Here is a 15,126-nt window from a genome sequence, read left to right as displayed (position 1 = left end):
ATATATATATATATATATATATATATATATATATATATATATATATACACACATGGTGAAAATGAATGAGGATGATCAAAAGTCAAACAAAAACATTAATAACATTCAAACAGTTCATCATAGTAGTTGTATCCCGCTTAGTTTACTTATATTTTTCTGATAAAGTGTGGTATAGTAATAATATTAAATATGGAAGGAGATTGTGGAAAAATCTGAAGCTTCCTGTCAGAAATTGATGCAAATGCGTGGAAATTAATGTAATTTTTGAAAATCTTTTTATGAGGAGAACAGTAGAATTAAGGAAATTAGATCTATTGAAAACAAATTTATGATGAAAATTAAAAATTGTGACTTACACAGAAATGAGGAAGAACGGGACTTGGAAAGACATGATTATATCGGATATGTTCCAAAGGTAGAAGGCCATCTGAGGTGGATTTTGGAGCTTAGAATGGTGAATGATAAAGTAATAGCTGAGATGGGTTGGGGTGGAGATGGGGATATTGATTTGATATGTTTGGGAAGCCAGTCCAACTGAAAACACCCTGTGGATTGAGGAACTCTGAAGAAATTTTGAATGATGAAGGTGAAGTCTTTTTTATTTACTTAGGTAAAAACTCTGGATGCAAACATCTGTTAAAGTAGGTGAGGCATGAACATATTTAGTGATCTTTGGAACACAATCTCCAAAGAAGTGATAAGGGTAAGACTTGGAATGCAAGGAGTAAAGAAATATTTTGAGGAAATTAGATAATGGAAAGTGAAAATATCAGAAGTAAAGGAATAATAAGAGAAAGTAATAGCTATAGCAGAGCCATATAGTCATGACATATTCAAAAGTACAAACACTGACTTTTTTCTGTGAAAACATTATTAAAAATAAAAATGGCGTTTTGCTCTCTTGTTTGAACTTTTTGAGGTAGTCAGGTGTCACAAGCAACTGCCCTAGAGTTTTTGGCAAATAGGAAATTGAATCACAATATGGGCTTTCCTTTGTGCCAGGAATTCTTCTTAACTTGGAGTCTTTGGACTTGAAAGAAAAATTGATAACTGTATTTCAACATAATTAATCACTTCTCTGATAATGTGTTTTGTATGCATTTAAAAATGTTAATCGGGGAAAGGGGTCATTGGCTTCACCAGACTGCTAAAGTGGTCTATTAGCAAAAAAAAAAAAAAGTTAAGCACCTCTGCTGTTTGCTCTTCCTGTGACCATTTAAAACTTGGTTCTTCTCCCTTCTGCTTATCTATTTACCACCACCAACAAGAAAAAGATGGATCGATACCACACCCACGCATGGTCACATGTATATGCACATATACATGCACACACATAGCCCCTAGAGATTCATGTTATGTTACTATGTGTTTTTATATTCTACTCCCTCGATTGAAATTTTCTTTTTTCCTTATTAACTTTCTTTGAAAGCCAAGAACAAAGCAAGGTATCCTCCACGACTCTGCCCTCTGTAAGAATGTACTTAATGTTTGTTGCTGATGGCCAAGTGGTGCTAGGAGATGGTACTTTAGAGGAGGACATGAGGCTCTGGAGGAGCCAATTCAGGCATTTCTGAAAATGTTCCTGTGTTTTTTGGCAGTACATTTCTGTTTTGACCAGTAACAAATCTAAGACTTGGAATCATATCAAACTGCTTAGGCATTGTTTTGGTGGATATACACATGTCATTTAGGATTAAACAGAGAACATCAAACTAGTTTTTCTGTGTTGAGTAATCACTATTTGATCTTTACTCAGCAGAGAACTTGGCAACTCTGAACTGTTAACCCTACTGCCCTGATTTGCTCTCACTCATTTCCTTCTCCTCAAAGGAAAGTTCTTTGACCCTCAATGATAAGCAGTGAAACCCATGAGGCTAAGGAACTAACTAGAAATTCTGGGCTTCTGTCTTTTTTATTGTTACTTTAACTTGCTTTGAGGAATTTGGCAAATTATTTAAGCCCTTGGATGCCTACTTTTCCTTTATTACCCCTATCCAATCAATACTAAGTTCTTTGTATAATAGATGATACCTATGTAATATATCTTCAATTTGTTTCTTTCTCTGTATTTTCATAATCACCACACTAGTCTAGGATCTCTCTGCTGCACATCTGGATTCTAGCTTCTTGTCGGGTTTTACCACCTTAAATTTTATCCTCCCTCGCATTCCATCTGTAACATCACTACTACATTGATATTCCTAAAAAGTGACCACATCCTAAACTCTGTACTGATTACTGGAACAAATCCAGATGCCTTAGCCTGGCATTCAAGATCTTCCACAGTCTTTTCTCTCGAGTCACAGGCTCTCAGAGCTCAAAAAGACCTTGATTGGGAACAAGAATTCTCTCTACAACCTCCTTCACAAGGCATTTATCCAGCTTTTCCTTGGAGCCCTCCAGTGAGTGGAATTCACTCCCTCATGAGGTACCTCATTCCACTCTTGGATACCTCTGATTGATAGAAATTTTTCCTGTTATCAAGCCCACATTAGCCTCTTGCACTCATTGTTCTTTGTTTTTCTCTCTGTGGCCAAGAACAGAAGTAATTTTTGCTATGATATTTATATCTCATCAATACCTTCTGCCCCTATAATTAGGCTCTATAGCTTCCCATTTAAAGAAGGAGCCCAGTGCAGTCTTCTCCCCATTTCTCACCAGCACCATTGCTTTTGTACTTTAAACTCTCTTCAACCCACCCTCCTCCCCCTTGCTTTTACATTTTGTGTGTTTTCTTCTTCCATTAGACTGTAAGCTCTTTGAAGGCAAGGGCTGTTGTCTTTCTTTTTATTTGCATTTTTAGCCCCAGTGCTTAGCACAGTGCTTGGCATCTATTGAACACTTAATAAATATTTATTGACTTTTAGCTATAATAAAAGTGTATGTAACTACACGTAATAAGTTCTCATTTGTCAGCCCAAAATCCATTCTAAGATGCTGAGTTTTGTGTGTCACTGACACTGATGAGCCTTCTTTAAAATTTTTTTGAAATCTTTATCAGAGAAAAAGGGAAGAAAATAAAGTTTGGAAATTCTTCTTAGCCAACCTGATGGCACAACTATTCTCAAGTCATGAATCCTCTGCGTCTTTCTTCTGTGCCTCACCTGCCCTCCACATTATCATTGTGTCTTCTGGGCATTTCACTGTTTTCTGCAATGTTGGTCTCCTCTGCCTTATATCTATCTGTATATAACTATATATCTATATATAATCTATATATCTATAACTCATATCCTTAGGGCTTGACCCAAGTCCTGTTTTTTTATGAAGTCTTCTCTGATAATCCTAAATCACATCTTTTTTAGTAGATTTTCTTTAGCCTTTCTGGTCTGTGATGTATGTGTAGTCCAAGACCACATAGCTCAACATTCAGTATTAAAGAATATTGTTTAGTTTCATCTAAGCATATGTCATGTTTTTCTCAACCCAATTATAAACTCGTGGTGATTAGGACTGTATTTTATGTAACTTTATATGCAATAGAATAGAAGCTTGTTAAGAGTAAGGGTTGTTTTTAATTTGTCCTATATCCGTAATGCTTTGCATAGTGCCTGGTACATAACAGATATTTCATTTATATATGTTCATTTGCATCCTCTACAGTGTCTAACACAGTGCTTGCTGCCACAGGTGCTTGTTCAGTTTGATCCACTAGAATTTTTGCATTGTGCATTTTTGAAAAGAATTTAAATTTTGTTATATTTATGAGAGGCACTGTCATGGTGGTTAGAGAGCTGACTGCACAGCCAGGTCAGCCTCTGACCAGTTAAATTAAAGAGCATTTGCAAAAGAGTCAGAGAAAGGGGGAAACAGTCCTTGCTCCCAAAGAGCTCCCAATCTAATGGAGAGGACAACATGATAAGAGTTCTTACAAGTAAAATCTAGACGAGATAAACAGAGGGAAGGCGCTAACATTAAAAGACTTAAAGAAGGTGGGACACATACTGGATGTTGGGGAGAGGATGCTATCCTGCATTGGTAAAGAGAGTTCCTGCCCCTGGAGAAGCCCCAGGCACATCCAGTTCTCACCCCTCTTTTTATGACAACATACTGGCAGAAAGAGCCATGGCAGGCTTTTTCTATTGGGGAAAAGTGGAACTAATTTACCTAAGCAGATTGTCATATTGCCTTGTTGTTTAGATCAAAGGTCTGTAAAAACCATTTTTAATTTGTGTGCTGTACAAAAAAGTGGAGTAATGGATTTGGCCTGTAGACCATAGTTTGCTAACCTCTGATTTAGAAAATAAGGTAGGTATATTTTTAATAAGATGGTGGTAGTACTCTCATCTGTGGGGTGTTGGGGGGAGAAGTGAAATGAACTAAGTGGCATCATCAGGCCGCTTCTAGCCCTTCTATTTGGTTTCTTTTCTGTTCTGATTTGTAGCACCTCTATCTGTTCTTGGAGACACACAGTCAATAAGTATTGAGCACTTACTCAATGCTAGACCCTGGAAATAAAGACAAAAATGGTAACTCCAGCACTCAAGGAGGATATAGTTTATTAGGGATAACAACATGTACACATAGAAATTCAATCAAAGTAAATATAAGGGAATGTCAGGCTTAGCTGTGACAATGTAATGTACCAGTATTTCTGTTTACATAGGTACACCATGTACTTTGGTGACAATGTTCTCTCTCCTTCTGTATATAGATGTTTCTTTACATAGGAGACACACCTGTTCAGCATATTACATATTTATGGTTGTATGTTTATGCAAATGTTTTGATAGATATTTTCTAATTCTGACATAGATTTATAACTTTTTTGTCCTCTTTGAGGTTTCAAAAATTTCTAAGTCTTAATATTAGATTCGAAGGTGAATATTTGATGATAGATGATATTATGAATATCAAAATGTAAATTATGTGAATTATGAAAGATGTATTGATAGAAAGAATTCGCCCAATAATGTACTCTAACCATAAATATTCCTCAGTGGTCTTGTAAGTTTCCAGTACAAGTTGACAATTTGTATAAGAAAATGAGATAACAAAAAGACCCATAACCATAAAAAACTGTACAAGTGGCCAAGTGTACGTTTTTATCATACATGTCTTATGTTTGGAAGATACTAAGGAAGATTTCTTGATTAATTTGTATTTTAAGAAGACCAAACTCTCATAGAAACATCTAAGCTACTATCGCCAAAGCCTCCAAGAAAAATATGAATTGGTCTTAGGCCATTGAAGGACTCAGAAAGGATTTTGAAAATCAAGTAAAAGAGGTAGAGAAAAAATTGGGAAGAGAAATGAGAGTGATGTGAGAAAATCATGAAAAATGAATTGTCAGCAACTAGGTAAGGGGACACAAAAAAATATTGAGGAAAATAACATCTTAAGAAGCAGACTAAGCCAAATGGTAAAAGAGGTACAAAAAGCCACTGAGGAGAAGAAAGCCTTAAAAAAGCATTAATTGGCAAAATGGAAAAAAAGGCACAAAAATTAACAGGAGAAAAAAATCCTTAAAAACTAGAATTGGTCAAATGGAAAAGGAGGTATAACAGCTCATTGAAAAAAATAATTCCTTAGAAACTAGAATTGAGCAAATGGAAGCTAATGACTGAGAATCCAAGAAACAATAAAATAAAACCAAAAGAAAGGAAAAAATAGACATTCTGAAGTATCTTATTGGAAAAATGACTGATCTGGAAAATTGATCCTGGAGAGATAAGCCATGAATCAAAAAACAAAACAAAAAAAGAGCCCTAGACATCATCTTTCAAAAAATTATGAAGGAAAACTGTCCTGATGAAAATCTTGCAAGCAGTCAGAAAGAAACAGTTCAAGTATTGTGGAGCCACAGTCAGGATAACACAAAATTTAGCAGCTTCTGCTTTAAAGGATCACAGGCCTTGGAATATAATATTCTGGACGGCAAAAGAACTAGGATTACAACCAAGAATCACCTACTTGGCAAAATTGAAACTTCAGGGAAAAAATGGATATTCAGTGAAATAGAAGATTTTCAAGCATTCTTCATGAAAAGACCAGAGCTGAATAGAGAATTTGATTTTAAGATACAAGACTCAAGAGAAACATAAAAAATTAGGAATAATATAATAAATGAAATAATTAGGAAAGAGAAATCATATGGGACTTAATAAGTTTAAACTGTTTACATTCCTACATGGGAAGATGATATTTGTAACTTGTAATACCTTTCTCATTATTAGGGTATTTAGAAGGAGTATATATAATCAGAGGGCACAGGTATGAGTTGAATATGAAGGGATGATATCTAAAAAATAAAATTAAGGAGTGAGAGAGAGAGGAATGTATTTAGGAGAATGGGAGAAGGGATAATGAGGTAAATTATCTCACATAAAAGAGGCAAGAAAAAGCTTTTATAGTGGAGAGGAAGAAGGGGGAGGTGAGAGAGAGAGTGAGTGGACCTTACTCTCATCAGAATTGGCTCAAAGAGGGAATACCATATATACTCAGTTGGTTATAGAACTCTATCTTACCCTGCAGGAAAGTAGGAGGGGAACTGGGTAATAGAAGGGGGGCAGATTGAGGGAGCAGGTAGTAAGAAGGAAAACACTTTTGAAGAAGGACAGGGTAAAAAGGAGAGAGAATAAAGGGGGAGGGGAGAATAGGATGGAAGGAAATAGAAGGAAATGCAGTTAGCAATAGTTAAAAATAGAAAAAAAATTTTTGAAGTTTCTCTGATAAAAGCTCCATTTCCCAACCATAAAGAGAACTGAATCAAATTTATAAAAATAAGAACCATTGCCCAATTGATAATTAGCAAAAGTTATGATCAGTTTTCACAGAAGTAATCAAAGCTGTTTTTATAACCATATGAAAAAATAACCCCAACTTACTATTTTTTTTTTTTTAAGCAATTGGGGTTAAGTAACTTGCTCAAGGTTATACGGCCAGTCATTTCTGGGTGTGGTGCTAAGTATCTGAGCCTGGATTCAATCCCCAGGTCATCCTGATACTGGGGCTGGTGCTCTTACTCACTGAGCTACCTGGCCGCCCCTCTCAACTCACTATAATGCAAATTAAAACAATTTTGGGGGTATTACTTCATCCCTATTAGATTGACTAATTGGACAGAAAAGGAAAATGACAAGTGGTGGAGGGGATGTGTGAAAAATGAGATAATAATGCATTGTTGGTGGATTTGTGAACTGATTCAACCATTCTGTAGAGCAATTTGGAACTATGCCCAAAGGGCTATGAAACCCTTTAACCTAGCAATGCCACCACTTTGTCTATATCCAAATAGAGATAAAAAATCAAAAGGAAAAGGACCTATATGTATAGAAATATCTATAGCAGCTATTTTCTGGTGGCTAAGAATTGGAAATTGAGGGGATTCCCATCTGTTGGGGAATGGAATAAATTGTGGTATGTGATTATTCTGGAATACTGTTGTGCAAGAAATGATGAGCAGGATGCTCTCAGGAAAATCTGATACAAAGTGAAATGTACTGTGTGCAAAATAATAGCTATATTATAAGTTGATCAGCTGTGAATGACTTAGCTGTTCCCAGCAATACAATGATCCAAGACAACTCTGAGGGACTTAGGATGAAAAATGCTATCTATTCTCAGGCAAAGGACAAATGGTGTTTTGAATACAGTTTGAAGCATATTTCTTAAACTTTATTTTTCTTGAGGGTTTTTTGTCTGTTTTCTTTCACAACATGACTGTTATGGAAATGTTTTTGGTGACTACACATGTATAACCCATATCGAATTGCTTGCCTTCTCAGTGGGGGAGAGGGGGGATGGTGGAAAGGGAGGAAGAAAGAGATTTTGGAACTCAAAAGTTTTAAAAACAAACGTTAAAAATTGTTTTTACAATTTACCTGGGGGGAAACAACATACTAAATGAACCTAAAAAAAAAAAAGACCAAACTCTCCTAAAATACCTTCTACTTATAGCCTCCATAAAATACAGATTATACAGAATTATTTCATATCCTTAAGCAATAAATTATTTGCTTAAAATCAGTTAAGATAAAGTTCATAATTGGAATCTATTTCAGAATTAGAAATTCCATTCAAATTAATATCTTTAAGAGGTTTTCTAACATCTTTACCTATTTCCTATTGCAATAAATGTATAATGAAGTCTAGTTAAATTCATTTAACTGTACTGCTTGAGAATTGTTTCTCCCTTTCTCCTAAGAAGTCTGACCTTTTGGTTCTAGCAGTTTCATTTAAACCTCTTAATATAGCATAGTTTCTTAAAATGTTTATAATTGGAAGATGTTTTGAGCTTGACACATACATACAAATGAATCCAAATTTTTTTTAAATGAAATGTACTTTTGAGCAATATTAGCAATGAAGGAACAAAGATTCCATTTGTCAGTTTTATTCCTTTTCCTTATATTTGCATACTCACTGAGTAGAGTCTGTTTATTTAAATCTAAGATTACTGTTCCACAGCCAGGAAAATGTTTTTTAAAGCAACATTAAGTAGCAAATTACATGATAATTTATTATCCCAACTATAGGGCAACCCAAAATAAAGTTCTAATAAATTATGACCTTGGTTTGTTTCAAGTTGTATTGTGGTGATTGCTGTCACCCATACGGCTGAAGAAGTATGACCAATCAGAGAATTTGTGTGAGAATAGTTTTGAAGATTTTAGATTGCTTAGCATTTTATTAGTATTTTGAAAAGTGTTTACTGTCTTTTAATCTTGTTAGATCATCTGGATATGTATAGTCATTTTCATACTCCTCTACCAATATTTGTTTTGGTAATCTCTCTTTTTTTCCTTCTTTATGTAAAACTGCCAATTTGTGTTTCACAAGGCATATATGGACATGCACATTTATATTCACAATCTGTTCCACCTACATTTAATTTATTTCCCTGTGAAAGAATTTTAAATGGATTACATATGTCATAAAGAGTATTATTTAGCACTCATCAGCAAAAGCATTTATACTCAAGAAGAATTATCCAAAAGCCAAACATTGAAAAAAGTCATTGTGTGTGTGTGTGTGTGTGTACATATATATATCTTGAGCTTTTTTTCTTGGTTAATTCTTACATTGAGACATATCTGGGCATGTTGTTTGCTTTAAACCTAATAGTGTTTATAGATTTGTTGTTATGGTTTTGGTTAAGGTACCTAGAGAGATCTGAGGTTAGAAAGGGAGTATGTGGATAATATAAGTTATTCATTGCTGGATTAAAAACCAAATTTAGAAAAAAACCCACTAAGTCAGTTGGAATCAAGAAGGCAAGAAAATACAAGAAGCAGAGCAGCCAGAGGATTGCTTGTTGTGATAAAAATCTTTGTAGGTGACCTTATAAATAGTTTGTCAAAAGTTGATGTTCTTGTACACAGAAAGCTATCTTCTGAGGGTTCATGCAGGGTGTTTAGGTGAATGTGAGTGTGTTGGTACTGAAACTCTCTGTCCTAAGTGTATCATCATTAAAATACTAATCATATATATTGTGGGTTATTTTTCAAATTTAGAAATAAGAAGGCCTTACACAAATAAAATGAGTGTCATTTGTTCCTTTTTCTTTTAGATTTTGGTGTTAGTGCTTTCTTGGCAACGGGAGGTGATGTTACCCGCAATAAAGTAAGGAAAACATTTGTTGGCACCCCTTGTTGGATGGCACCTGAAGTCATGGAACAGGTAAGGAGGTTACACAGTCTTTGAAAGAGTATGGTGAACTTACATCACATAGATACAAGTCATGAATAAATAATAGTGAATACAGACTGTAACATGATTGCAGTATGTGTTATTAAAGTATATTTTTCTCCTTGCAACAATAGGTGAGAGGCTATGACTTCAAGGCTGACATGTGGAGCTTTGGGATAACGGCCATCGAATTGGCGACAGGAGCTGCGCCTTATCACAAATATCCTCCTATGAAAGTAATTACTTTTGAAAATTATATGTCTGATCTTAAGTTTGGTTCCAGGGCATCTGCAGTTCTTTTTCTTTTGTATTCATTTAAATGAACAAAACCTATCCAACCAACTTTGGTGTTTTGTGGTTGACATTCTCTTGGAACAGAGTTACTGTGAGTGACAAAATTGATTGTATCTGCCAGGACTGAAGGTTTATATGCTGAGGGTGGAGCTAACCAAAGAATTCATTCAGGTTCACTGTAGTTGGTAGGTAACAAATACTGACATTATTCCTTTTGAAAGCCTTGTACAGAGAGAGCGCAAGGCCTAGAGTCATGAATACCTGAGTTCAAATGCAGCCTCAGGACGCTGCTTACCTTTGTGGCCCTTGGCAGTGCATTTAACCTCTGCATGCCTCAGTTTCCTGATTTGTAAATGGGGGCAATAATAACACATACCTCCCATGATTACTGTTGGAATCAAATGAAATGATATTTTTAAAGTGCTTAAGCACAGTGCTTGGCACATAATAGTAACACTATAAATATATTGGCTATTATTAAATCAGTTTTGTGGCTGAATTCCCCAGCCTGTTAGTCCTCTTAAATTTGTTACTGCCCAGTAAAATTCTTACCCTCCTGATTTAGGCTATATCTGGGATAGTTGAACCTCCTTAAGTAACAGTAAGTGTGTTTTAAATGATATTTTCATATTTTTCCTTAAAATCTTAAGTAGCCCGCAAGTGTGGTTTCTCTTACGTGTGAACCTATGAGCCAAGTGTTAATATACCTGGGCTATGTGTTGAAGATGAGAAAATTTAGAATGAAAAAAAATGTAAAAACATGACTTATTTCAGATGAGAAAGTCCAAAGTTGTTTAATCTTCTCTGGGACAGATACTGTAAATTTAAAATAAAATGCTAAAGTATTCTCTCTCTCCCTAAGAGCTTTTATTTTTCTTTCTTCCTTGTGGTTTTTGTCTTATACCAAAGTCATATTGACTAATCTGCCAGTCTGAAGCCCTAGGAGCCTTTCTTCATATTTTACAATTGTCCTGGTTTCTCCATTTTTTTATTTGTTAGCCCAGTGAACAATTATCCGTTTTATTTCTTTATTGAATGCTTATTTACTGATCTGAAGGAATTGGAGAAGAATCTAGGTATACATGACATCATTGGCATAAACTAATGGTTATAAGAACATTTTGTGGCTTGAAATATTTAAATATTTGCAAAATCTGTTTTTCAAAAGCAAAAAATTTTGGGCTCCAGGAAGCTGATTTCACCCTTTCTCTTTTGAATTTGCTGACAGATCCATCACAAGTAACCCTTAGATGAAAGGAACCATAGCTTTTTGGTTTAACTTTTGTTCTTCAGAGATAGGATGGGTCTTTTGAGTCAAGTTTGCATTTCATAAACAAGTTGTTCTTATCCAGGATCTCTCTTTCTCTGTCTTTTAACCTCAATTTGGACATGTTACCTCACCATTCTCTGTATGTTCTCTGATTTCCAAAAGAGGAAAATCATTCTACTCCTTAGGATTTGATACATTGATATTTAATTTAAGTAATGTGTTATAAAATTCTGAGTTATTTTATCCAGTTTCTTGCAAATAATGTGTTCCATGTTTCTTGTTTCTTGAACCTACTATGACACTTTTTGGATCTTGTGAATTCCCTAAAAGTCCTTTGTTCACTTTTGATTTCTAATCACAGGTTTTGTGGTTCCATGCCTTGAAATTATTGTTGTTCTATTAAGGCAATTTCCTTCTTTCTGTTTCAGTAATTTGGTTCCTTTGAAAGCTTGGTTCTCTGAAAAGTAAACATTTCTTTATTGGCATGACTTTTACCATGTCCTTAAAAAAATTATCTAATTGAAAGTTTGTATGAGGGGGAAATGTTGCCCAAATCTTCCATTTTTCAACTGTGTGTGTGCTACCCCCATCTAGAATGACATGGAATCATAAGTGTCAGACTGGCTGTTGTTTGACTTTTTTTCCTCTAAAATCAGTTTTTATAATGGATATATAATGTTGAATTTTCAAAATATATTAACCAGATTATTGATAAAATAAACATGTTTCTTAGTGACTTATTCTCAATGGATGTAATAGATTTCACAATATAAGTTAGTAATGTTAAAAAAGGTTATAAAGCATATATGCACGTTTGTAAAAGAAAATAGAAATTCTTAACATATGTAGGAAAATAATTTAATTTTGAGGAAATTTTTCACATCAGAATTTTCTCTTTTTGGTACCATGTGTAAAATCCAAAAGACTTTTTTTTTAAATTACCTTCCTTTCAGGAAGGAAAGTACTTTTTGTAAAAATTTAAAAAAAATTAATTTTTTTTTAATTAAAAAAATTTTTCCTCTTTGTTTCTGATACAGGTATTAATGTTGACATTGCAAAATGATCCTCCCACTTTAGAAACTGGAGTAGAAGACAAAGAAATGATGAAAAAATATGGCAAGTCCTTTAGAAAATTACTTTCATTATGCCTTCAGAAGGATCCATCTAAAAGGTATGTCATATCTGCAGAGATAAACTGATTACTTTACCTAAGCTATAAAATTATAGAATAATAGAGCTGAAATAAACCTTGAGAGATCATTTACTCCAATCACTATTTTTTGATGAGGAAAGAAATGAGACCTAGAAAAAGCTACACATACATGCTCATCCGTACACTTTCCCTTAAAGGTTGTACATATGTGCATTCAGACACACACACAGACACATATGCATGCGCACATGAATGCACAGTGATTTATTATTATTATTTATGAGGATGGGTTGTGAGAGATGGAGATGATCCCTGAGTCTGAGGAAATCAAATTGACTCCTTGGGTTCCAAATTTCCTTCTTGCCAAGGGTCATTGCACAGGGTTTGGTACCTGTCCCTCATTTGCAGATGAATTCAGTAGGTTCAAGCAGTAAGATTTTACAGCATGGAGCCTTGTTGCCATTACCAGTATTTATTGTAGGTGTTAGGAGACTCTTTTCATGAAGTGAAAAAATAAATCAAAGGAAATTTTCAGTGTTGAATTTAAAAGCTCTTTTGACGTCTTGAACAAGGGTAGGTCGAGCTGACCTCCTATTATTTGAATATCTTGCCAACTCTAGTCTAAACCAAGCATGGCTATTGAATTTTGCATGAGTTGCTTTGTCCATACAGAACAAACTGTTTGTACCACTTATGAGATTATCAGGAAAGAAGATTAAGGAGATTTTACACTAAAAAGATTAATCATATGAGCAGAAGAAACAAATGGCATTCAATTAGCTGTAATGCTTCCCATTTATTCTTGGGTTATTGCTGTGAATATGTGCTCTCATAGTCAGTTTTTTTCCACCTTAACTTTAGCCTGTGACTTTGAATTACCCTAGGTAGCTATGATATATTCCAGTAATCGTTATTTCGTTAGGACTTTTGGTTATATGAACTACTGATATATGTGCTACATATAGGCCTTTCTCATATTGGTTCCTAATAATAAATCCATGACTGACCTTGATTTGTGTGTATAATATTCAGAATTATATAGTAAACTCATGGAGCTAGACAGGATCTTGAGAAATTGGTCTAGTCTGTCCCTTTCCCTCAGATAGCAAAGTACTTAGGACCATAAGATTTAGAGCAGAAAAAAATGTTAGAGGTCTTGTATTCTAACACCATCATTTTAAAGTTTGAAGGAAGGTGGGCTCAGGAAGGTTCAGCAATTCACCTAAGCTCATCTATTTAGTTAATGGTTGAGATGGGATTTGAACTCTGGTCTTCAGATTGTCAGTCCAACACTTATTTCCATTATAGAAATTATACTAGACAATTTAGTATGTATAGTTTAAAATCTATGGCTGAGTATATTTTTCTTTTTTTTTTTTTGCTATTTGGAGGGCAATTGGGGTTAAGTGACTTGCCCAAAGTCACACGGCTAGTAAGTGTGTCAGGTGTCTTGAGACCAGATTTGAACTCAAGTCCTCCTTACTCCTGGGCCAGTGCTCTATTCACTGTGCCACCTAGCCTCTCCTTGAGTATATTTTTCTTTCATCACTTTTCTGTGTTTTGCAACTTTGTCTTTAGGAAGTTTTCTCTCTTCTCTTAGCTAAATCCCATGTGCAACAAGTTAAGTCTTTTTCTCTGCAGAATCTACTTTTATATTCTTGACTATTAAGTCATCGTTTTCTAGAGTAAACAATTCCACATCTTTTAACCATGTTTTGTAGATCCTGTTTCCCAGCTCTTTGCATTTCATTTCTCCCTCCTAAACCTAGAGTTGTCCCTTGGAGATAATACTTTAAGAAACCTCTGATAGTATTCTTTGTAATGGAATTGTTACTTTACTATTCCCAGGTAATGCATTTATAGTTTTGCATCTTGCCATTTTTCTTGTATTTGTGTCTTATTTTTGGCTTCTTATTATTATATTGCTGTGGCCTTTTTAATGTAACTTCATTCCATTTATTTGACACCAGGCTTATAGTTGGTGAAAGTGATTTTAAATTAACAGATCTCTCTCTCTCATCTCTTCTTTTTATTCTAGTTTGTAAAGTAAATACTATGTCATTCATTACAACCATTAATGAAAATGCTGAGTAGAAATAACTTGCAGGCAGAAACAGAATTAAAACTCCTCTCCCTATTTCCCCAAGGGTTATTATTTTTTAACATACGTGTTGAACTAGTTATGAAATCCACCTGACATGTGTAAATTAGTGTGCAAATTTCACATTTATGAAATAGTCAATTAGTAAATATTTATCACTTACTTTGTGCCTTATGTATTGTCCTGACATAGATGATAAAATTAACAAAATATCCAACCATTCCTTTAAAAAAAGAATTAGTGCCAGTCTTATGATTTCCAATCCTTTTAGGGAAGACTGAAGAGAACTCAAAGTTTTTTAAAAATAAAGAAACAGAATTTACAAAATAGTGAAATACAAGAAATAAAGATGTCTTAAGCATTTCTTTAGGGGGATAAAGAAGTGACTTTTGCTTAAGCAAAATACAAAGGATAAATGTTTTTATACTAAAACTTTTCAAGCACTAGACCAGGGCTACTTAACCTTTGTTTCATGGAACCCCGTGGTCATTGATTGGCAAAGCCTAAGAATTATCTCCTTCCCAGAATAATGTTTTTTAAATGCATAAAATAAAACACATAATATTACAAAGGAAACCAAATATTATTAAATTACAGTTATCCAGATATCTATCTACATATCACACACACACACACACACACACACACACACACACACACACACACACACACACACAC

The 15,126-nt window shown here is 34.4% G+C and overlaps 1 protein-coding gene across 2 annotated transcripts in view; it reads left to right on the top strand.

Annotated features, from left to right (window-relative positions):
* The window catches only part of STK39 (serine/threonine kinase 39), a 331,699-nt gene that overhangs the window by 139,199 nt on the left and 177,374 nt on the right, over positions 1 to 15,126 (top strand). For both annotated transcript variants that reach the window (XM_069080684.1, XM_069080683.1), the window contains exons 6-8: positions 9,512 to 9,621; positions 9,765 to 9,866; positions 12,232 to 12,365. In XM_069080684.1, the coding sequence (XP_068936785.1) occupies positions 9,512 to 9,621; positions 9,765 to 9,866; positions 12,232 to 12,365 (346 nt within the window). The remainder of the gene's footprint in view (positions 1 to 9,511; positions 9,622 to 9,764; positions 9,867 to 12,231; positions 12,366 to 15,126) is intronic.

The sequence above is a fragment of the Petaurus breviceps genome, unplaced genomic scaffold (genome assembly GCF_028583685.1).
Source record: "Petaurus breviceps papuanus isolate PSGF00001 unplaced genomic scaffold, PetGlider_PUasm1.0 91133, whole genome shotgun sequence".
NCBI classification, from domain to species: domain Eukaryota; kingdom Metazoa; phylum Chordata; class Mammalia; order Diprotodontia; family Petauridae; genus Petaurus; species Petaurus breviceps.
Note: the sequence above shows the minus strand (reverse complement) of the source record. Positions and strands in the feature narration are given on the sequence as shown.